Source organism: Lissotriton vulgaris, chromosome 1_2 (assembly GCF_964263255.1).
Source record: "Lissotriton vulgaris chromosome 1_2, aLisVul1.2, whole genome shotgun sequence".
In the NCBI taxonomy this organism is placed as follows: domain Eukaryota; kingdom Metazoa; phylum Chordata; class Amphibia; order Caudata; family Salamandridae; genus Lissotriton; species Lissotriton vulgaris.
The window spans coordinates 359,870,091-359,895,068 of record NC_141686.1 but is presented as its reverse complement, the minus strand read 5'-3'; the positions used below and the strand labels follow the sequence as shown (position 1 = coordinate 359,895,068).

The following is a 24,978-nucleotide window of genomic DNA, read 5'->3' as shown; positions in this document are numbered from 1 at the left end:
TGTTGGAGCTCACAGTCTAGTCTGTCAGTGGTGCAAACCTTGCACCAGGGGTGTGCGCGACCACACACTATGCCGTTTTCTCCAGTATCTGACTTCTGTGGCACTGTACCCTGTGTTAGGGCATTTGCGGAGGAGCGGCGCACTGGGTGCGTTTGGTTACTCGTTGTGTTTTCTAGTCTTCTAAAAATGATTTTGTTTGCTTCTGGTCGTGCTTTAAATGCATATGTCGTGCTACTAACATGGTTGTTGAACAAACGCATAGAGGCTATTTCACTTGAAGCGTGTAAAATGTAATGTTCCTGAAATGTAGCTACTGTGTACAAAGGCCTTCGATGGCGCTGAATGCCAGAGGCTGGAACCAGGCCCTCGCCAGCCATGCGCTATCTCGATGAAGTGATCAGGACAGTCTCTCCCGTGAGTGTGGCCCGGCTGGAGACCTGTCAGCCCTGCAGTGTCCGCGGCTCCCGTGCAGCTGTCCTGTCTCTGACACAGACGTCCAAGCACCCCCACCCCAACTAAATGGAGATTATTGTTCTCCGTGAAGATCTTATCGGCACAGTCTGCTTCAGTGAGCCTGTCCGGGCTGCCCGTCTTCCTGTCCTTTGTAGCCTGTTGCTAGGCCTTTGAAGTGACGCTTGGCTGGATACAGTGCACGGGAGACTGCTAGTGGAGGGTTTAGTGCTGGTCATCTGTCAGCTCGTGGTGGCAGGACCCTTTCCACACGATTTGCGACAAAGCAAACTAGAATAATAAACTTCTCCAACCCCTGCCCCAAAACCACCGCTCCCACTTTCCACTAACCCCGCTCTCGTCTTCTCCTGCCCCCAGCGTCTCCCCACCACTGAAGCCCAAGTTCTACCCTCACCCTCCAACGCTACTACTCACAGCCTACCCACGACCACCACAGCCATCTCAACAGCGCCAAAATAAAGGCCACTTTGTAGGTATTCACGTTAATTTAATAAATTCACTTTAAAACCGGAGATTCAAGTTTTTTAACACCACACAACATTTCTGCAGGCACACCATTTTTTTCCCTCCTTGTTTTGTTTGAGGTCACCACAGAAGCCCACGGAGCTTCAAAGTGAGCGCTCTCACCTTCCGGATTGGTGTTGAGCACTCCCCCACCCTCCGCGCACGAATGCAACGTTTCCCTCAACCCACCCTTCCCCCTGCATAGAGTGCGCAGCCATCCATGTCCTTACCTAGAAGAGGGGAAACTTTTAAGCCCTTTCTGTGGCATCATTGACCAGCTTGCAACACGCACTCATTAAGCTGGACAGGACGCTTTGCAATCAAACTTTTTTAGATGAAGATTTATTTTATTGATAAAGTACCCTGAGCAAAGTTGTATTTGCTATCTATCACTCTATTACTGCATTTGAAGCTTTTATCTCTCCTCCTCTGCGAGCTTTCCAATCGTTCCTGCCCCCCCTCCCTCCCCCATTTAATTTGTTTCCTGTCTCTTCATTGCTTGCCCGTCCCCCAAACCCTGTGCCTTGCTACGGTTTTCAGACTGCCGATTCTGCTGTGAAACCACTGTTTTGCCCTGCCTGTGTTTATGCTGCATGAGTTCTTTCTAACCCTGCAACAACCTTAATTGCTGGGGGTTATATACAAGGGTATGGTCGGTGCTTAGGGGCTACATGTCTGTGGCCAGCTCACCATGACAACAAAAAAAAATATTCATTAAAAGGGAAATCACCCACGCAAGCCCACTATCACCCACGCAACACCACACTCACCCACGCAACGCCACTCAACAAGCAACCCCACTCATCCACGCAACCCCACTCATCCACGCAACCCCACTCATCCACGCAACCCCACTCATCCACGCAACCCCACTCACCCACGCAACGCCACTCACCCACGCAACGCCACTCACCCACGCAACGCCACTCACCCACGCAACGCCACTCATCCACGCAACCCCACTCATCCACGCAACCCCACTCATCCAAGCAACCCCACTCAACAAGCAACCCCACTCATCCACGCAACCCCACTCATCCACGCAACCCCACTCACCCACGCAACCCCACTCACCCATGCAACGCCACTCACCCACGCAACGCCACTCACCCACGCAACGCCACTCATCCACGCAACCCCACTCATCCACGCAACCCCACTCATCCACGCAACGCCACTCATCCACGCAACCCCACTCATCCACGCAACCCCACTCATCCACGCAACCCCACTCATCCACGCAACCCCACTCACCCACGCAACGCCACTCACCCACGCAACGCCACTCACCCACGCAACGCCACTCACCCACGCAACGCCACTCATCCACGCAACCCCACTCATCCACGCAACCCCACTCATCCACGCAACGCTACTCAACAAGCAACCCCACTCATCCACGCAACCCCACTCATCCACGCAACCCCACTCATCCACGCAACCCCACTCACCCACGCAACCCCACTCACCCACGCAACGCCACTCACCCACGCAACGCCACTCATCCACGCAACCCCACTCATCCACGCAACCCCACTCATCCACGCAACGCCACTCATCCACGCAACGCCACTCACCCACGCAACGCCACTCACCCACGCAACGCCACTCACGTTGCCAATAGGTCTCGCAGTAGGAAAGTTGGAACCATTACAATTGCAAATAACAATGCCTTTTATTTTTTTTTCATTTTAAAAACATAAAGGGCTTTGTCATTTACAAAACCAATAGCTCCAACTTTCCTACTGCGAGACCTATTGGCAACGCCAGTGCTTGTTACTTTTCTTCCTAGGACTTCAAAATTATAGAATTGATGTGTCATTTCTGCTGAGTATCCATACAAGAGGAGAAGGTGGAAGATTTTTTTCCTAGCACACAACAAAAAAACAAGCACTGGCAAAGCCGATTGGTCTTGCGAACCTACTGACTTTGCAAATGACTTTTAGCAGTGTCCCACCCCATCAGTCGAAAAAGAAATATCCTACTGCATTTTTCCGGGTTACAAAGATTGACACGTAGTTACTGAGGCCTACCCTTTGAATTTCAATCAAATGTGGTGGATATGATTAATGAAAATAGAATGCCGGGAACTGAGAGTTATTACTGTGCCATCAATAAACTCCTCAGGTGCTGCACCTAAAAATGCTGATATTGTATTTCTTTTCTGAACGCCGGGAAAGGGGACTATTGGTCTGCTCTCTGTTGCATGGAATCCCAGGCCACAATCAGAGCCTGAGATGTCTCTCCCCAGTGTGAGTATGTTATTTTTGAAAAGTAGTTTGGCCACGCCGCCGTACTTTACTTGACTATTTTCCTCAAGATACCACTAGCAAAGCGCCCAATAATTTCCAAATCAGCCTAAGGGCTTGCCGTCTTTCATGGTATTGGGTGTAAATGCCTGAGATGTCCTGATGGTTTTCTGCTTTAATATGGCCACTACGCAGGCAGCAGGAGCCCTCACACACCTTCTTCACAGCAGGCACCAGGTGTGAGTGGGGGGGGTCTCCCCGCACTCAGGTGTGTTATTCATTTATTAATTCAGTGTTTTATATAGCGCAAACATGACCATTCTGGGTACCAGAGTGCTTCACAATTCTATAGCATTGTACTTCTGACATTTGGTTTGATTAGTCCTTTAAACAAACTACCAAGTACATATATTCAATTTAAGTGGAAAGCATTTCTACTTTACAAATAATACATGGCCTAAACATTACTAAAGATCAACTTGCAATACAATAGTATGTGTCCTAAATATTACAACAATTGGCATTTTAGAAATACATGTATAAGAATACCTCATATCATTTAGTACAGCGGAGTGTACGTAGCAAACAGACTGGTTACATAATATATAGATATTATACTATACTGCTTTCTGCCTGGAAACGTTGTACAGTTGTGGCAGGATCGCGTCATGATGCTGCTGGAGAGAGTTGCCAGAAGATGCTTCAATGGCACGGCCCTCTGTACATGCCAATGTCCCCTCCACCCCAAGCCGACCTTCCAGTACCTTAGGTGCCAACTTTACAGTCGACAGTGAAGTTTCTGGTCGGCAGCAGTAGACATGAGCACTTTAGTCGAAACGGCTGCTACCATTATGCGAAGGGGAGGTGGTGAAGGCAAGAAAATAAAGTCATTTGCTTTTATAAATAACAAGCAAGAAGAAGCAAGCAGCGATGAGTGAGACGGTGAGGAACTGGCTCTCTTTGAAGCCAGAGAAAGAACAGGCTGTTTAGGGTAAACATCATCTGACATTTGATCCAGGTCTGTGAATGAACAGCCAATGTGACGAGATATGAACAAGAATTACAGCCATTTACAAAAAAGCTTGGAGCGAGTGAAAAAAGTGCGCATATGAAGTGCTCTTATAAGCAAAAAATGGTTAGGGGTTCTGCCCACTTAACCCTCCTGTACCTGAGCAGGAGACATCCAAGGATGAAAAAGTAGCAAAAAAAGGTACTGAAAGGATTATTCCTTTTTTAATTTTCCAACAAGAAACATCTAATTATCTTGTGAAACACAAATAGAACATTAGAAACATATGTAGGTAAATTCATATACACACATATGAGCGGACATCTAGGGAGGCACGATGATCAACAATCTATATACAAAATATCACATATACATCATATACAAATATACAAAAACATTTACAATATCAACAAACATTTTATCTGTACCCTGAATTCAAAATATATACAAATATATATACACCAATTTAAGTAAATGCCTCCTCCTAATTTGCAATGGAGTGCACAACAAAGTGGTAGTCCCAAAAGGAAAGCACCAGGGGGTTAGAACATCAACCCAATCTCAAATTGTATAGGTGCAAAACAGAGATGAATCAAATCTTTTTAAGTTGTAACAGGGGACTCCATTCAAACAAAAGGTGTTGACGCAGTCGCGGTCGCGTTTCAGCCAGAAGATGTAGGCTTCATCAGGACATGGGTACTCTAATCTTGACGGTCCTGGCCGCGTCTAGGGCTGGTATACCCGGTGAGACCACAGGGCCACCCACACGGATGGGGTGGGAGCCACTATCTTAGCCCAGGTACTATAAAAAATACCTTATATATATAATATGTCCGCTTGAAAAAGGGGTAGACTCCAAACATGCGTGGCTTAAATCACACGGTCTCTCTCAATTATTCGGGTGACACGAACAAACAGTGTTCACCTCGGCGTTATTCACTCTACCGGGAAGTGCTCTTAGGCAAAGAAAAAAAAAAGTGCCTAAAGCAGTTGATATATGGGACCATTGCAAGGACACAAGTAACGGGACGGTGCTCCGTGGGAGGGAACAATCTACGAAAAGGAGGGACAAGTAGGAAAGATTAGCCATTTGGAAGCAAGGCTGTTTAAAGGAGATTCGAAGAAATAAATAAAAAGCAATGGGTGAGCAGTAAGCCCACAAAGTTAAGCGCTGTTGAGGCATGACCTAAAAAAAAGAACCGGGCTGATGTTTCAGAATATATCAGAATTAGTTCAAATGAAGCACATTTGTTTTGTATTACTGAAGTGTGGAGAAAAATATTTGAATATGATTGAAACACATAAACCACATGGCTGCTGGGCGTTTCCCCCCCCCCCCTGTGCTGGAAAATGAGATTTTAGTGGCATCATGACGAGCTCAGCTCGTCATCAGCACACGACACCCGTGGGTGATGACGAGCTGAGCTCGTCATCAGCATCGAAAGGGTTAATACACTAGGGGATGACATTTGCAAACATTATCATTTATGTGCAGTAAAACGATATTTCGGTGTAAATATAATGATCATTTCAATTGAAAATGTGTTGTCTGTAATGGCAGTGCGCTACCACACCAAGTATACTCCACACTACGCCACTCAACTCCACACCACTCCACTCCAATCTATGCCACTCACCCCATGAAACAACACTCCACACCCCTCTACTCCACACCACTTACCCCACACCAATCCACCCCACTCCACTCCAATCCACCCCACTCCACTAAAAAGTACCCAAATCCATCCCGCTCCAATTCACACCGTTCCAATCTATCCATTCCCAATTTACCCACCGCAATCTACCCCACTCTAACTCAATCTACCCCATTCTACTCCAATCTACCCTAATACACTCGATCTAACCCAATCTACCCGACTCCACCCCAATCTACCGCACTTCACTCAGATTTACACCACTCTGCTCCAATATACCTGTCTACCCCATTCAACTCCAATCCACTCCACTCAAATTTATCCCACTCTACTCCAAAGTACCCCAATCCATCCACCTCCAATTCAACCCATTCCAATCTATCCATTACTAATTTACCCACCGCAATCTACCCCACTCTAACTCAATCTACCCCATCCCGCTCAAAACTACCCCACTCCACTCAGATTTACCCCACTCTGCTCCAATATATCCCAGTCTACCCCACTCCACTTCAATCTACCCCAACTCTAATCTACTCCAATCTAACTGACTTCACCCCAATCTACCTCACTCTACTTCAGTCCAATTTACCCAACTCCATTTCAATTTATCCAACTGCAATCTATTCAACTCATCTACACTCCTACCACAATCTACCCACTCCAAACTACCACAATCTATCCAACTCCAATCTACCATAATCTACTGCACTCCACTGTAATCTATCCCACTCTACCCAATCTACCCCTCTCCACTTCATCCAATCTACCCCATTCCACTCCATCCTAATCTACCCCACTCCAATCTAACCAATTCTACTCCACCCAACTCTACCCAAACCTTCCTCATTCCAGTCGAATCTAATCCACTCCACCCTACTCCAATCTACATTACCCCATTCCATCCCAAACTTACCTATTCAATCTACCCCATCCAATCTACCCCACTCAAATCTACTCCCATCAATTCCACCACACTCTACCCCACCCCAACCCAATCTACCCTAAACCATTCTATATAACTCCACTCCATTCTACTCCAGTCAAATGTACCGCAATCCAAACTACCCCAATATACTGCACTCTAATCTACTCCACTCCAGTCTTCCCCACTCTACTCCAATCTACCTCATTCCACCCCACTCTTTCCCAATCTATCCCACTCCAATCCACCCCGATCCATCCTACTCCACCTCAATCTACTCCACTCCACCCAAATCTACCTTAATTCAATCTACCCCACTTGACTCCAATCTACCCCATTCCACTCTACCCCAATCTATCACCCTTCTATCTACCCCACCAACCTCATGCCACTAACTTTTAGCCATTTCGAACAGCAGTCACACAGGTGTACATAATGGCTAAAACTCGTTGCCAAAGCCAATAGCTTTCGGATAGGAGACACCTATTTGTTTTGCCAATGCTTGTTTTCAATGTTTTTGTTTTCATCATATACACACGCAACAGTTCCCTGCAGCCAACTCCAAGCAGGCACAGGTGTTCAACTGTGCCTGGGCACAGCAGGGGATTCCCTAAAGGGCCTGGCTTATGTTTTTTTCTGTATCTTTTTAAGGGTTTCCGGATACTTTCTTGGGGTTCTCGGACCCTTGCAAACTTGTGTATCCTTATTGGATATCGATAGGGTTTCAGACCGAGCAGCAGGTCTCCGAACATCACAAATGTCCACCAGCGTACAAGGCCAATTACTGTGCCTGCGCAGACACCTGCCTAAGGTTTGCGGACCACAAGGGTCATGATGTGGAATCCAACCTCTGCTCAAAATCAGCAATTTCGTTCTACATTTTAACATTAGGCAGCCCCTGTGCCAGGGAGAGACAGGATGGCTTTAATCAACAAAAGAGCGCCCCGGACACTGTAACCATGAAGAACCCTATTCTTCTGTGTAAACAAGGTGGAAAACCTATCCTAAAAGTGAGTGGTCAGATGGTGCATAAGTATATGCATATGTGAAGGAAAAAAAAGGGGAAAATTAATTATTTTCTAAAAGAACCCTCACTCACCCTAGAGGTGACATGCTTCATCATTGGGTTTGTTCACAGGGGGGGCTGACTATCCCCTCCTGTGTGCTACCACGCCTGCAAGTGCAGCGGAGCAGGTGTGTGTGAAAGTGGTGATCAGTGCAAAAAGTGTGTGGATAAAAGATCACAACCGTGCCTCAACAAACTTTTATTCGGGGCCAGTTGTTTCACATTAAAATTGGTATAATCACTGGATGTTTTGATTTTAGTCCAGCGGAACCAATAGGTGACTGGTCAACATGTTTCTGCTGTAAAAAGCTAAAGTCAGCTCAGCTTTCTTCAGGACCAAATTAAAACAAAACAAAACAATCCTACGGGGGTCCAAGCACGCTAAGGCCTGCCCACACCGTTAGGAAATGAAAAGTGAGGTAAGTTAACAATTAGTACTGTCCTCAGGATAACTCATGGTTTACCCATCCAACTCCTGTTAGTCATCAGGCGTTGTATCTGTGAACAAAATGACATATCAAATCTTATTATATATCTATCCCTCACACCTGTGCCCTTTACTCAACATGTATGAACTCATTCAAATACAGAATATTAATTCTACCCTTCATTTATTCTAATGAGGATATTAGTGGTGTCTACCTTATTGTCCACCACAAGTAGGTTCAAGACTACATGCCTACATTTATGAAAAGGAGAAAGTATTCCCTTTCTGTCAAACCAAAGTTTCTTTTCGGTAACTTTTCATGAGTGTTTCATACCAACAGTAGATTTAAAATCAGACAAGGGAGTATATTAAGTGACAGACCAGTAGTAGTTATTTTTTAGTGCAAAGAGGATTTCAGCATTAAATGGGAGGATTAAGCAATAAAATAGGAAATTGTGGCAAACTTACAGTGCTAGGTTTAATGAACCGCTACATGGGCTCAGAGGGACCAGCAGATCTTCACTCGCTGTCAGAATCTGTGTAACCCAAAGGTAACCCATTCAGAGACAGGATGGCACCACAGCTCTTTATGGCTTCTTTAGTATTTTTACAGAATGCGGGGAACAAGTCTCTTCGTCATGTAATGGTTCAAGATGTAGCCAGCCAATCAGGGAGCTTCAGGTCCGCAGACCCAACTTTGGGTTTACGTATCCGAAATGGATGGGCGAAAAAGCTCCCTCATCCAATCGGATCCAATATATTTTTACAATTGGGTCCACGAGTCCAGATGCACGGACCATTCATGGGCTAAAGGTCCCGCTAGCTCTATCTTAAATGACTAGTGGCTTAATTTGAAGACCACAAAAAAACACTGCATGAAACTAGCCAGGCGAATCCCAAATAGTTTTGTGCAGATTCATTGAACTGTTCCAACGTTATTATATGTCTATATATAATTATATCACATGGGATTCTGTAATCCCTGTATAAATGGCAGCCTCTAATTTCTTTATAATCAGGAATTTGTGATGCACCAAGTCAGTGATTATGAAGAAAAAACGTCAGAACTCGGCTTTTATATGTTATTACAGTCGAGTCCTGAGGGCACAATGCCTGCTGCCAGCCCCAGCAGCTGATGTGAAAAGAAGGTCAAGTAACGAAGCATAATTGAAGCAACTGTTTAAAGCAACAAACAGAACTTTGCTTTTATTACTTCTGCTGTATGTTACTAGCTTACTATGAGAAGCAGAGGGAATATGTTAATTAGTTTCCTTAGATAAAGAAAGGGTGGAATCTTTCTGCATGTTTCTACACGTTCCGAGCTACTGCAGCTTTTTTTTTTTCAATAGACATTTATTGAACTGTTTCTAACATCTTTTTGCAACAAATATCTAACAGTTTTTATTTTTACTTTTGCACAAGAGGTTTTAAGTTCATTCTTCATGTTTGCTGCATATATAGGAGCTACGCACCAAAGTTTGAGGGAAAGGTGATGGTGTGACCATGTATTATACGGGATAAAGTACCACCTGGTGCATATAATAAGATTATTGCAAGTCACCTCAGACTTACAAAACCTATTGCAAGTCACCTCAGAGTTCCAAAACCTTTGTGTATCTGTCTATCACGAGGTGGTATGCACTCCTGGAGAACTCTGCAGTGACAACAACATCCCTGGTCAGCCCTGCTGTTGAGGCTGGGGGTCAGTATCGCTCAGTGGGTTCATTCCAAACCATAATCATCCCTTCAGAGACTTTCTAAAATCTGCCAACACGCATTTTGAAGAGGTTACTTGTGTTAGTATGCACTCCGAGAGACCATTTATAGTGAAACACATACCTGGGGTAGCTTCGAACAGCAATAAATGTGATTTTGTATTTCCTCTCTCCATTGAGTCTTCATCTGCAGTATTTGTATCCAGTCCTAGGAATGATGGAGGCACACACTGACCCCGCTCATCAGGACAGAGCAGTTCTGCCTTGCAGTTCTGATGTTGATGCTGTGATTCAGGGTGCAGTGGTTCGAGTATGTAGTTCTGATCTGAACCTTCTGCATCAGTACACGGAGGTTCTAGCTTGTACTTCTGATCTGAATGGTGTGCATCTGTACAGGCCGGTTCTAGATTGTCATTTGTATCTGGTTCCTGTGCTTCAGGAATCACTGACTCTAGCTCTCGGTCCTGTGCCGCAGTGTGCAGTGGTTCTAGCTTGTAATTCTGATCTGAACCATGTGCATCCGTATAGGCCGGTTCTAGATTGTCATGGTTGTCTGGTTCCTGTGCTTCAGGGCTCATAGATTCCAGCTCATAGTTCACGATTGGATCCTGCGCAAAAGGAAGTTCCTGCTTCAAGAATAGATGTTGCTGTAGGCACTGGGTTTGTTGTGACCCCAAATCATCAAAGGACAATAGCCCAGACTCTAAGTGTTCGTGTGATGACATCCCATCAGGTGACATATGTTGTAGGCTGCGGTTCTCCTGGGGATCTTGGAAATCAGAACACATCAATTCTTCCTCCAAGGGATCATCAGGTCCATTCCCATCTGGCAGCGCAGGTTGTATACGGTGGTTTTGCTGTGGTTCGTGTCCATCAGGAAATAGTGGGTGTGGGCAGAGGTTCTGTTGCTGGTCCCAGTTATTATCACACAATGGAGATGGTTCTTGCTTCAGGGGCTCATCTGGCTCCAACTCTTCTGGGAACGCCGTCTGTACGCTCTGTTCTTGCTCTGGTCTCTGCCCATCAACAAATTCCGAGTGAAGACACAGCTTTACCTCCTGTGATCGGCATGGAGGATCTGTCTGAGGGCACCGGGATAGAGGACAATTCTGCTGTACTCCATTTCTATCTGGAAACCCAGGTTGCAAGCACTGGTCCTGCTGTGGGTGATGTCGATCAGGAAACATTGGCTGTAGACAAAGGTTTGGCTCCTCTGGACACCCTTGAACATCAGTTGGCGAGGAGAGCGTACACTCCTGCTTTGGTGCATGCTCATCATAACACACTGTCTGAAGACACAAGCTCGGTTCCTCTGACCTGTCCAGTTGAGGTGTCACAGGAGACCGGCTAACAGTACAATCTCTAATGCTCGCCGGACAGATCATCTGCAAAGACACTGCACCATTATCTAGGGAACCTTGATCCTTTTCTACCCAGATTTTCTTAATCAGCCCAGCGACTCTAGAAGGTACGTCCTCCACAGTATTCATCAAGTTATCCAGTTTTGCTTCCAACTCCTCCAGCATGGATAGAAGGATAATGTGGGGCAGGTTCTCCGAAAGCGGTTCCAACTCATTGTCCCTCTGAGTATCTTTTCGAGATCTTGAAGCTGAGACGTCATGAAGACATAAAGATGGGACTGTGGCTCTTACGGATTCACGTGAACACTGCGCTGTCACTTTCTTTCCTGGAGCCCGTCTTCTCCCCATTCCGGTAAATTGATGTTCAAGTCTCAGTGTCTGCAGAGGAGAGGGAAAGAGAAAAGACAACACGTTATCACAGGACATTTCGGTCAAAATACTCCTTCCTGTCTCACCAACTCCAGTGTGATCAGAGAACATCGCTCATTTCTAAAACCAGAAAAGAATGAATCATTAAAATGTCACAATACCCGCAACGTAGTTCATATATTATGAAAGGCAAGAATTTGAAATGTGTTGTCAACACTATGTCTTGTCCTTGGTCTGCTCAAATTGTGCACTGTGCAACCACAAAAAAAGAGAATATTCTAACAGCCTTGCAGCAATGAAAGGTTTATAGCACCCTAGCAGACCAGAGTGCACTCTCATTCTCACTTGCACTGTACAGCTCTCCTTTGCAATATTCAGTTCAGTGACTGAAGCACGCGCCAACATACCAAACCTCTACAGGATCTACAAAACGCTTGTTATGTCATTGCATATATAGAGAGCATGTTCAACCTGTGGTTTCTTGGAACTGAATCAGAAATACATTAAAGAGGAGATAACAAATCAGACCAGGGAAGAATCTAGTCTGAATAGGCTTGTGGGTTGTCAGCTTTCTGGATGAAAGGAGCATGTACCAAAGCTGCGTCCACCTGATCTGATCCTCTGTAATTTTGGAATAGAAAGTAAATTCAAGCTAGGAGATCTCTGCTTTTGTACGGGTGTATGCATTTCCACCTGGTTTGCAATGAAGTGAGGGGCTTGACCTCTCACCCCTTTAGGGCTGAGGCAGAGGTTCTTAGAGGGGATTTGTTATTTCAATATAGGTGTGGCGCGTGCCCACCTCTGAAGATGATGTAGTACACAAGCTGTGTCGCAGTGAATTACTTGTAGTCCTTGAATGGTGATAGTGGGTATTCTTACATATACACGGTTGGCATTATGCGATCTAAATAGGACTACAGCCGCCGCTATTGACAAATACTAAATCTGGAGTGTTTAAGGATTACTTATGTATAGATGTTATACTGGAATGGTGTGTTTCCAGTACGAATCCTATGCTAGACAGCACACACGCCTATGGTGTAAAGGTTTTGTGTGGCCCTAGGTAGATTGTGTACTAGTGCCGGGGCAGTGTGCAGCAGCGTGCTGTATTTCATAAATCTTGCTCAGCGCGGCTCTCTCCCCCTCGCACATCACAGCGCTGCACCTAACTGCTGAACTACGTTGCACTAAAAAATAATAAATATGCCCCGTAGTGTGCATGCGTGGTCAGCCCAGGCTCAACCCTCACATTCTCTTGTGCACGCTTGGTCTGCCCAGCTTCAACCCTCACATTCAACTGTGCATGCGTGGTCTGCCCAGCCTCAACCCTCACATTCTCTAGTACATGCTTGGTGTGCCCAGTCTCAACCCTCACATTCAACTGTGCATGCGTGGTCTGCCCAGCCTCAACCCTCACATTCTCTTGTGCATGCTTGATCTGTGCAGCCTCAACCCTCACATTCTCTTGTGCATGCTTGATCTGTGCAGCCTCAACCCTCACATTCTCCTGTGTATGCGTGGTCTACCCAGCCTCACCTCAGAGTTGAGTTCTGTGTGATTATAAGATAAACCCCGTCATCTGTAATTCTACGCACTTGGTCACCAGCATTAATGATTGAATGTGTTTTACACCAAGCGCGTAGAATTACAGATGGCGTGGTTTATCTTATAATCACAGTGAACTTTCGCCAGCACTTATTTGGTTGGAAATGACAAGGTGCCGCACATGACGATGCAAAATTAATGCTTTTCGCAAAAGCACGTAAAAAACTCAAGAAAAATGTTTAGGTTAACAGCAATGACGTAATGTTTAATTTACATACTGCATGATGATTTTAATGCAATGTATCATGATGTATCTCCCAACATTGACTAAACAAGTCTGTTTTTCCAGCTCCGAGGACTGTCAAACACCTTCAATCTGTTGTCACTGTCTATTACGTAGAGGTGTGTCACATGATATTGTATAAACACTGTGATTTGCATTGCACTCGTACTCGTGAACCAGGAGGTTTCCTCCGAAATGAGCAGAGTGACTTTGCTTAAAATAAAAACACGCTGAAAAGGAATACTTGTGGCCCGGGTATCGTTTGTGGGAAACCGGCGAAACGATTGTTGAGATTTGGAATTCGCGACCCCGCCAAGGCCCGCCACTGAAAGCGGCTCGGGTTTAGCTGTAGGTTTGGGAAACATCCTTTACAACGCAACTTTTACCAAGCAGTGTCTTTACGACGCAACTTTTACAATGTAAATGTAAATGTGTAAATGTATTGGCATTTATATAGCGCACTACTTACCCGTAGGGTCCCAAGGCGCTTCGACCGCTGCGAAACCCTTCCTGGCTTCCCTGAGAGATGGTCCCTTAATGGGTATCTCCAGGGTGAGACCAGGCATCCCCGGCGGTCTGGTGGGGCCGTTAGTGAAGATGAGGCAAGCTAATGCCCTGAGTTGCCAAGTGTGATCGCTGATCAGAGTGGGCACCGAGTCGAGAGAATTATCGAGTCCGCTGACCCTGGTCCAGAAACCTGCCGCGCCGGGATTCGAACCCTGGTCCCGGGCCGTCCTCTGCTCTCGGTCTGCCGCCTCTAACCAGTGAGCCACACTACTTCACTCGCAACGCAAACCATTACAACGCATTGCGCTGGGGGGCGCTCTAGGATAGGCAATAGGTTTAATTTACTATCCAACACCTTCCCTACTATCCACGGGGACTGGAGTTGGAATAGTAAATTAAACTATTCACTATCCAGCGCCCCAAAGCACTATGCGTTGTAAAGGCATGCGTTGTAAAAACAGCGTTGTAAAGGCATGCGATGTAAAAGCATGCGTTGTAATGTCATACATCCGTAGGTTTACACATATATAGAAGTAGAGATGGACAAGGCAGGGAAAGAGAAATAAAGAGAAAGTTATTCGATTTTCACTAATGCGATGGCGAAAATCCTGAGATCGGTGCTTTGAATTTTGCTGCTGGAGTAGGAATGCCCATGGTGAAAGGGGATATATTTGTAATTACAAATATTAAGCAACTAAAGCTACACTTTCAAGTGCTATATCTATAAGTCTTTTTATTGTAATGTTATGCACTAGTCCATTAAACTTAGAACACATAACCAATAACAGGATTTCCTGCAATAGGAGTAACAAGCTGACTGGACAGCCACATAAAACCTTTTTGCAAGAAAAAATATAGACTCAAACGCAAAAAGAAATATCTTCATCAGTGTCTGTTCAAGCTTCTTTTGATAGTACTTGGCTGGTGGACTCTAGTCAGCTTGGGCTTTTAGATGCTTTTGCCGGCCCCGGGTTCTGAAGGTTTAACATGATTAAATATTTTTGGGGCATCACACGGACTTCAATGACCCTAAAAGCTGTAATAAATTCAAATGTATTCCAAATAGGGAGACCCAAATATGTGTTGCCCGGGCCCCACAAATTATTAGTATATCAATGAACTAGAAGTCAGCTTCATATGCTAGTTATGAATCAAACAACCATCATACTTTATGGAACAAAGTCCGGATATCAAAGGGTTCAACGTACAAAACTGTGGACAAAGGTACCAAATAAAGACATGCATTCTGAGAGAAGAAACTAATACTGTTCTGTAAAAATATGCTTTTGTTTCCTCCTAGCATACCTCTTAATTCATTGCAGAGACAACCTCCCACTGAGTACAAACATCAAAAAACAAGGTCTGAGCAGGTATTCATGAAAATGAGTAACAACTCCACACGGGCCCATTCTGGACGAATGTATGACGTTACAACACATACATTTACAACGCATGCACTTACAACTCAGTTTTTACATCACAACATCCACTACAACGCATTCCATTAGATCGCATGAAACTACATCGCATTTTAAAAAACTACCTTTACAATGCAATCCATTACATCGCATACTACCTTTACAACGCAAACCATTACAACGCATATCATTACATTGCATTTAAGGTAAGGATTGGATGGTATGGGGATACAAATTACTATTCTAACTCCAGGGGGTGCAACAGTAGGGTAAGTGTTGGACAGTGTAGTGGTAAACATTACTATTCTAACTCCGGGGGGTGCAACAGTAGAATAAGTGTTGGATAGTGTAGTGGTAAAAAATATTATTCTAACTCCAATGGCATGCGTTGTAATGGTATGCGTTGTAATGCCTGGTAGTAGTGAATTGCGATGTAGTATCATGCGTTGTAATGCCTGCGTAGTAGTGAATTGCGATGTAGTATCATGCGTTGTAATGCCTGCGTTGTAAGTGTAGTGCGATGTAATGGTTGCGTTGTAAAGGTTGTTTCCCATTGTGGATATAAAGGAGTTAAGACCAAACCAATAGATCAAGACACCTGTTATGAGACAGTTTTTAACTTAAAATGAGTTACAATATTCTCAAAAACACATATACCTTCAGACCAAAAGTTGTATCAAAAAAGTCACATTTATTAAAAATCAAGACACAAGCATTAATATTAAAGACTTCAAACAATATCTTAAGAATACATACATATACTTTTCTTCCAAATGTTACAATATAAAAACATAAAGAGACGAATAAAAAACACTGTTGTCGACGCGTTTCGGTGCTTAGTTGGGTAAAACACCTTCTTCAGGACTAATGATTAGAAACTTCATAAATCTAAAAGAAACATATGTGACATAAATTAATACAAGGTATTGGAGGATTTGTTTTTTCACAGAAACATTTTTGTCTCACTTCATACAGGGTCATTACTATTAGTAGTCAAAATATCTTACTCTTAAAGCATTTTCAATTTGCTATGCCAGTCTTGATCCTGGAGTGGAAAGTTCCTTAATTTGTGCATTCACCTCAGCTTGACAATCTAGAGGATCTAAAGTAACAATAATACTTAGTATTACATGAGGCTCTCCGTGTCGTACATATATTCTTATTTTACATGCACCAATGCTTACTTGGTAGCGATGTGCAGATACCGTGAATTTAGATGGACATTTCTCCAAGCGCCTACTTTTTATCTAGGTCGCCTTAGGGTGTGCAGGAGCCTTCTTACAAGTAAATTGTTTGTTTGTTTGGGCAAACTTCACATCTATAAATGGAAAGCAATGAGCAAAGTCTATTACCATGTTTAATTTGTAGTAAATCTACGTGCATTAAGTCACATAATTCACGGCCAGCACTATAATCAGGCACATATTGGTTATACTTGTAGGACACCCCCGCGCCGCACGGCCACCAGCTGCTGCGTGTGCTCCCTCCGCCCTCTGCCTCGCTGCCCAGCTGCTGCCGCCCGACCACGCCCCCTCCCTCGAGCCTCGAGGTCCGTGGTAGCTCCTGTGCCCTGCTGTCTTCTGTTAGGCTTAAGTAAGATCTGTATTGCTTAATCTGTGTAATATTGTCTTTTTTCCTTTATTGTCAGCATTGTAGTTTCTGTCCCTCTGTTCCCTCCCCGCTCCCCGCTTCCCGCCACCGCCGCTAAGCCCCGCCCCTTTTTTGCCTTCTGTATCCCTCCCCGCTCCCGCCTCCCAGCTGCCCCGCCCACCCGCGCACTTGGCCATATATGGCGACCGCGCGACGCAGGTGAGTGTGACCTACTTGTAGGACACCCCCGCGCCGCACGGCCACCAGCTGCTGCGTGTGCTCCCTCCGCCCTCTGCCTCGCTGCCCAGCTGCTGCCGCCCGACCACGCCCCCTCCCTCGAGCCTCGAGGTCCGTGGTAGCTCCTGTGCCCTGCTGTCTTCTGTTAGGCTTAAGTAAGATCTGTATTGCTTAATCTGTGTAATATTGTCTTTTTTCCTTTATTGTCAGCATTGTAGTTTCTGTCCCTCTGTTCCCTCCCCGCTCCCCGCTTCCCGCCACCGCCGCTAAGCCCCGCCCCTTTTTTGCCTTCTGTATCCCTCCCCGCTCCCGCCTCCCAGCTGCCCCGCCCACCCGCGCACTTGGCCATATATGGCGACCGCGCGACGCAGGTGAGTGTGACCTACTTGTAGGACACCCCCGCGCCGCACGGCCACCAGCTGCTGCGTGTGCTCCCTCCGCCCTCTGCCTCGCTGCCCAGCTGCTGCCGCCCGACCACGCCCCCTCCCTCGAGCCTCGAGGTCCGTGGTAGCTCCTGTGCCCTGCTGTCTTCTGTTAGGCTTAAGTAAGATCTGTATTGCTTAATCTGTGTAATATTGTCTTTTTTCCTTTATTGTCAGCATTGTAGTTTCTGTCCCTCTGTTCCCTCCCCGCTCCCCGCTTCCCGCCACCGCCGCTAAGCCCCGCCCCTTTTTTGCCTTCTGTATCCCTCCCCGCTCCCGCCTCCCAGCTGCCCCGCCCACCCGCGCACTTCGCCATATATGGCGACCGTGCGAACGCGCAGCGGTCACGCGCAGCGGGCGCGCCGATTGTGCGCCGAAGGCGCGCCAAAGGTAAGCCCGTCTGCGCCCGTCCGCGACCGGATCGCGACCAGCGCCAGGACCCCTGGCCCACGAGGACCCCGACCGACCCGCCGGACGTACTCCGCCGCCACCCTCATCGCACTCAACACCGGCCGCCTCCCAGAATGCCATCAAGCCACTCCACGTCGCACCCACGGACCTTTCAGCTGCCACGCCTGCAAGTTCACCTGCATCCGGACCTGCCTCGCACCAGCACCCGCCAAGCCGAACACCAGCAGCACCCACCTCAAGTGCATCCTGCTCAACACCCGCTCCGTCCACAGACACGCCATCAAACTCTGGAACCTCCTAGACGCCACAGCCCCTGACGTTGCCTTCCTCACGGAGACCTGGATGAACGCCTCTTCAGCTCCCGACATCGCCATCGCTATCCCAGAGGGCTACAAGATCGTCCGGAGGGATCGCAACGCCAACCAGATGGGAGGAGGCATCGCCATCATCCACAGGAACACCATCCGTCTCACGACCAGCACCGACAACACCCTGACCAGCGCCGAACACCTGCATTTCCAGATCCACACCAACCCGAACACCACCCTCAGAGGCACCCTGATCTACCGACCCCCTGGACCACGCACACAATTCAGCGAGGACATCGCCGACTTCGTCAGCCCGCATGCCCTCCCCTCCGCTGACTACATCCTCCTGGGGGACCTCAACTTCCACCTGGAGAACAACAACGACCGCAACACCAGCACCCTGCTCGACAACCTCGCCAATCTTGGACTCAAGCAACTGGTGTCCACCCCCACCCACCTCGCCGGACACACACTCGACGCAGTCTTCTCCTCCAGCACAGACATCGACTTCAGCCACGCCACAGAGCTTCAATGGACGGACCACAGCTGCGTCCACTTCACCTTCAAGAGAACGACGACCCACCACCACCAGCAACAAGCCGCCCGCAGAAGCTGGAACAAGATCACAGCAGACCAGCTCGCCACCTCCCTGTGCCAGCACCCTCCTGCCAGCTCAGCGAACCCCAGCCAGGCCGCCGACAACCTCACGAAGTGGATCAGCAACTGCGCGGACGAACTCGCCCCTCTGAGGACCCCGCCCAGCAGACCCGGCAGCAAGAAAGCCCCATGGTTCACCGACGAACTCAAGAGCTCCAAGAAGAACTGCCGAGCCCTCGAGAAAGTCTGGAGAAGGGAACCTACACCGGACAACAGGACCTCCTTCAAGCTTGCCACCCGGAAGCACCACCAGCTGATCCGCGCCGCCAAGAAAACAGCATTCAAGGACCGGTTGGACAACAACGCACACAACTGCAAGGAACTCTTCAACATCGTTAAAGAGCTTTCCAACCCCAGCGCAGGAAACAACGACATCACCCCATCGCAAGACCTCTGCAACTCCCTCGCTTCATACTTCCACAACAAGATCGCGGACATACACAACAGCTTCAACAACCAACCAACGCACACCATGACCGAACAACCACCCCCCACCAACACCCTCCACGCCTGGACCCCGATCAGCACCGAAGACACCATCCGCACGATGAACTCCATCCACTCCGGATCACCGACCGACCCCTGCCCTCACCACGTCTTCAACAAGGCCGACGCTGTCATCGCACCCCACCTGCGAGACATCATCAACACATCCTTCGACACCGCCACCTTCCCTGAGAGCTGGAAACACGCCGAACTCAGCGCTCTACTCAAGAAACCAACAGCGGACCCCACCGAACTCAAGAACTACCGCCCCATCTCGCTCCTCCCGTTCCCTGCGAAAGTCATCGAGAAGACCGTCAACAAGCAGATGGCTGCCTTCCTCGAGACGAACGGATCCCTCGACCCCTCACAGTCCGGCTTCCGAGCCAATCACAGCACCGAGACCGCCCTCATCGCCGCCACCGATGACATCCGAGCCCTGATGGACAATGGAGAAACAGCGGCCCTCATCCTCCTAGACCTCTCCGCGGCATTCGACACGGTCTGCCACCGCACCCTAGTACAGCGCCTCAGCAACACCGGAATCCAGGACAAGGCGCTGGAATGGATCATCTCCTTCCTCGACGGAAGAACACAGAGAGTCCGCCTACCACCGTACAAGTCAGAGGCCTCCGAAGTCATCTGCGGCGTCCCTCAAGGATCATCTCTGAGCCCCACCCTCTTCAACGTCTACATGAGCCCCCTCGCGGCCATCGTACGCAAACACAACCTCAGCATAATCTCCTACGCCGACGACACCCAGCTGATCCTCTCCCTGACCAACGACCCCGCCTCCGCCAGAGCCAACCTGCACGAAGGGATGAAAGAGGTAGCCGAGTGGATGACGACCAGCCGCCTGAAACTGAACTCGGACAAGACGGAGGTCCTCATCCTGGGCTCTTCACCCTCCGCCTGGGACGACTCCTGGTGGCCTCCCGCCCTGGGCACCGCACCCAAACCGACAGACCATGCACGCAACCTGGGCTTCATCCTGGACTCCTCCCTCTCCATGACCAGGCAAGTCAACAACGTCTCCTCGGCGTGCTTCAACATTCTACGCATGCTACGGAAGATCTTCTGGTGGATCCCCACCGAGACCAGGAAGACCGTCACCCAGGCCCTCGTCACCAGCCGACTTGACTACGGCAACGCCCTCTACGCCGGTACCACTGCCAAGATCCAGAAGAGACTCCAGCGGATCCAGAACGCCTCAGCCAGACTCATCCTCGACATCCCACGAACCAGCCACATCACCGGACACCTGAGAGACCTTCACTGGCTCCCCGTCAACAAAAGAATCACCTTCCGCCTCCTCACCCACGCACACAAAGCCCTACACGACCAAGGCCCGAGCTACCTCAACAGCCGGATCAACTTCTACGCTCCCAAACGCCACCTCCGATCAGCCAACCACGCCCTCGCCGCCGTCCCCCGCATCCGAAGAGCGACTACAGGAGGAAGGTCCTTCTCCTACCTGGCCGCCAAGACCTGGAACTCCCTCCCGACCGACCTGCGCCTGACCCAAGACCACCTCTCCTTCAGGAAGAAGCTGAAGACCTGGCTGTTCGAGCAGTAGCGCACCCCCCCCCCCCCAGCGCCAGCGCCTTGAGACCCTACGGGTATGTAGCGCGCTCTATAAGTGTCATTGATTGATTGATTGATAGTGCTGCTACAGCTCTGTTTGGATAATGTTAGCAGAGCATTAGAGCTACTCTAGAAGTTCGTTTGTACAAAAGAGTAGTTTTAGGTTTAGAAGCAGCAACAATATTTATCGAAAAGGGGGGCTAGAGGTCCCCTATAGCTTGGTTCAAGACACGGGTATAAAACTCCGTGTTTACGGGCAGAGTCTTACCTAGATTAAGTTTCATGCGCGCGGTCTGCCTGGTCTCCCCGGTCTCCAGAGTCAGTATGGAGGACGGGGCACGTATTGAATACAGTGCTGCTGAGGCTCTGTTGGGGCAATATTAACACAGCGTTAGAGCTACTGTTAAATTTGGTGAGCGCACAAAACTAGCTGGATGATAAAGTAGTTTTTCGTTTTAAAGCAGCAACAGTATTTAACAAAAGAAGGGGGCCAGAGGTCCGCTGTAGCTGGGCTTCAGTCACGGGTATAGATTTCCATATTACCGAGTGGAGTCTTACCTAGATACAGTTTCGTGCGCGCAGTCTGCCTGGTCTCCCCGGTCTCCAGAGTCAGTATGGAGGACGGGGCGCGGAGGTGGTATTTATACGCAAGAATATTGCAGTAAACAGGGTAACAAGATGCACCTGTTTATCGTTAGATCATGTTAATAAGCCGCGCCATTTTAGTAGTTAAAACAATGGAATCTACGTAAAAATCGCAGTCCGTTTTCACCTTCGGACAACAATTGCACAATTGAATACGTTTCCTTGACTACGAATAGGCATTTACCAAAGTCCGTCTTTTGTATTGAAGGTGTATAGTTGATACCGTAAAACTACTAAAATGGCGCGGCTTATTAACATGATCTAACGATAAACAGGTGCATCTTGTTACCCTGTTTACTGCAATATTCTTGCGTATAAATACCACCTCCGCGCCCCGTCCTCCATACTGACTCTGGAGACCGGGGAGACCAGGCAGACTGCGCGCATGAAACTGTATCTAGGTAAGACTCCACTCGGTAATATGGAAATCTATACCCGTGACTGAAGCCCAGCTACAGCGGACCTCTGGCCCCCTTCTTTTGTTAAATACTGTTGCTGCTTTAAAACGAAAAACTACTTTATCATCCAGCTAGTTTTGTGCGCTCACCAAATTTAACAGTAGCTCTAACGCTGTGTTAATATTGCCCCAACAGAGCCTCAGCAGCACTGTATTCAATGCGTGCCCCGTCCTCCATACTGACTCTGGAGACCGGGGAGACCAGGCAGACCGCGGGCATGAAACTTAATCTAGGTAAGACTCTGCCCGTAAACACGGAGTTTTATACCCGTGTCTTGAACCAAGCTATAGGGGACCTCTAGCCCCCCTTTTCGATAAATATTGTTGCTGCTTCTAAACCTAAAACTACTCTTTTGTACAAACGAACTTCTAGAGTAGCTCTAATGCTCTGCTAACATTATCCAAACAGAGCTGTAGCAGCACTTTAACCAATATGTGCCTGATTATAGTGCTGGCCGTGAATTATGTGACTTAATGCACGTAGATTTATTACAAATTAAACATGGTAATAGACTTTGCTCATTGCTTTCCATTTATAGATGTGAAGTTTGCCCAAACAAACAAACAATTTACTTGTAAGAAGGCTCCTGCACACCCTAAGGCGACCTAGATAAAAAGTAGGCGCTTGGAGAAATGTCCATCTAAATTCACTGTATCTGCACATCGCTACCAAGTAAGCATTGGTGCATGTAAAATAAGAATATATGTACGACACGGAGAGCCTCATGTAATACTAAGTATTATTGTTACTTTAGATCCTCTAGATTGTCAAGCTGAGGTGAATGCACAAATTAAGGAACTTTCCACTCCAGGATCAAGACTGGCATAGCAAATTGAAAATGCTTTAAGAGTAAGATATTTTGACTACTAATAGTAATGACCCTGTATGAAGTGAGACAAAAATGTTTCTGTGAAAAAACAAATCCTCCAATACCTTGTATTAATTTATGTCACATATGTTTCTTTTAGATTTATGAACTTTTTAATCATTAGTCCTGAAGAAGGTGTTTTACCCAACTAAGCACCGAAACGCGTCGACAACAGTGTTTTTTATTCGTCTCTTTATGTTTTTATATTGTAACATTTGGAAGAAAAGTATATGTATGTATTCTTAAGATATTGTTTGAAGTCTTTAATATTAATGCTTGTGTCTTGATTTTTAATAAATGTGACTTTTTTGATACAACTTTTGGTCTGAAGGTATATGTGTTTTTGAGGATATTGTAACTCATTTTAAGTTAAAAACTGTCTCATAACAGGTGTCTTGATCTATTGGTTTGATCTATTGTACAACAATTATGAAATAACCACAGAAAGGAAACCCCCCACTTTTGTTGTTACTATTTCCCAGTCCTTTCTGGGTCCTCTCGGGAAAACTCTCTCCTGTTTTTTTGCTATAAAGGAGTTAAGACCACACACTGAGGCCACAGTAAATCTTTGATGTATTATAACAAGGTCACAAAGTGACCCCCTTGTACAGTACACCTCAAGTCCTGAATTTCAGCAAGGATACATAGCATTCTGGGACATGTAGCTTGGATCTAAACACTGTTAATATGGGTGTTTAAATATCATAATGCAATGTTCTTTAAAGAGCCATGGCTAAATGAAGGGATTCATATATGACAGTGGGCCATGTCGTCTCACAATTAAACATTACACATACACCTGCAGGCTGCATCCCCTGATGATGGTGTGAGGTCAGTACATCTGCCCCCTGCACCCCCTGATGATGATGTGAGGTCAGTACACCTGCCCCCTGCGCCCCTTGTTGATGGTGTGAGGTCAGTACACCTGCCCCCTGCGCCCCCTGATGATGGTGTGAGGTCAGTACACCTGCCCCCTGCACTCCTGATGATGGTGTGAGGTCAGTACACCTTCCCCCTGCACTCCTGAAGATGGTGTGAGGTCAGTAAACCTGCCCCCTCCCCCCCTGATGATGGTGTGAGGTCAGTACAACTGCCCCTACCCCCCTGATGATGGTGTGAGATCAGTACACCTGCCCCCTCCCCCTGATGATGGTGTGAGGTCAGTACACCTGCACCCCTCCCCCCTGATGATGGTGTGAGGTCAGTACACCTGCACCCCTCGCCCCTGATGATGGTGTGAGGTCAGTACACCTGCCCCCTGCACCCCTGATGATGGTGTGAGGTCAGTACACCTTCCCCCTGCACTCCTGATGATGGTGTGAGGTCAGTACACCTTCCCCCTGCACTCTGATGATGGTGTGAGGTCAGTACACCTTCCCCCCTCCCTCCTGATGATGGTGTGTGGTCAGTACTCCCCCAGGCTGTATTCACACCTCTTAGGTTGCCGATGGTTGTGAGAGGCTCACTTACCCCTGATGTGTCTACGATTGAAACTGAAGGTAACTGCAGCCAGGCTCCTCCTTCCACTGGACAGACAGACAGTCCCTCAGTGCTCCTCCTTCCACTGGACAGACAGACAGACAGACCCTCAGGGCTCCTCCTTCCACTGGACAGACAGACAGACAGACAGACAGACCCTCAGGCTCCTCCTTCCCCTGGACAGACAGACAGACCCTCAGGGCTCCTCCTTCCTCTGGACAGACAGACAGACCTTCAGGGCTCCTCCTTCCTCTGGACAGACAGACAGACCCTCAGGGCTCCTCTCCTCTGCAGGAGGCTGGGGCTCGCTGCTGATGCTGACTCTGCCCCCC

General features: G+C 47.6%; 1 protein-coding gene across 1 annotated transcript in view; it reads right to left on the bottom strand.

The window, feature by feature from the left end:
- The window catches only part of LOC147736849 (uncharacterized), an 85,642-nt gene extending 60,726 nt beyond the window's left edge, over positions 1–24,916 (bottom strand). The window contains exons 1-2 of the mRNA XM_086953527.1: positions 24,638–24,916; positions 10,146–11,760 (exon numbers count right to left, since the gene is read on the bottom strand). Of these exons, the coding sequence (XP_086809653.1) occupies positions 10,146–11,730 (1,585 nt within the window). The 5' untranslated portion in view covers positions 11,731–11,760; positions 24,638–24,916. The remainder of the gene's footprint in view (positions 1–10,145; positions 11,761–24,637) is intronic.
- Positions 24,917–24,978: the final 62 nt, after the last annotated feature.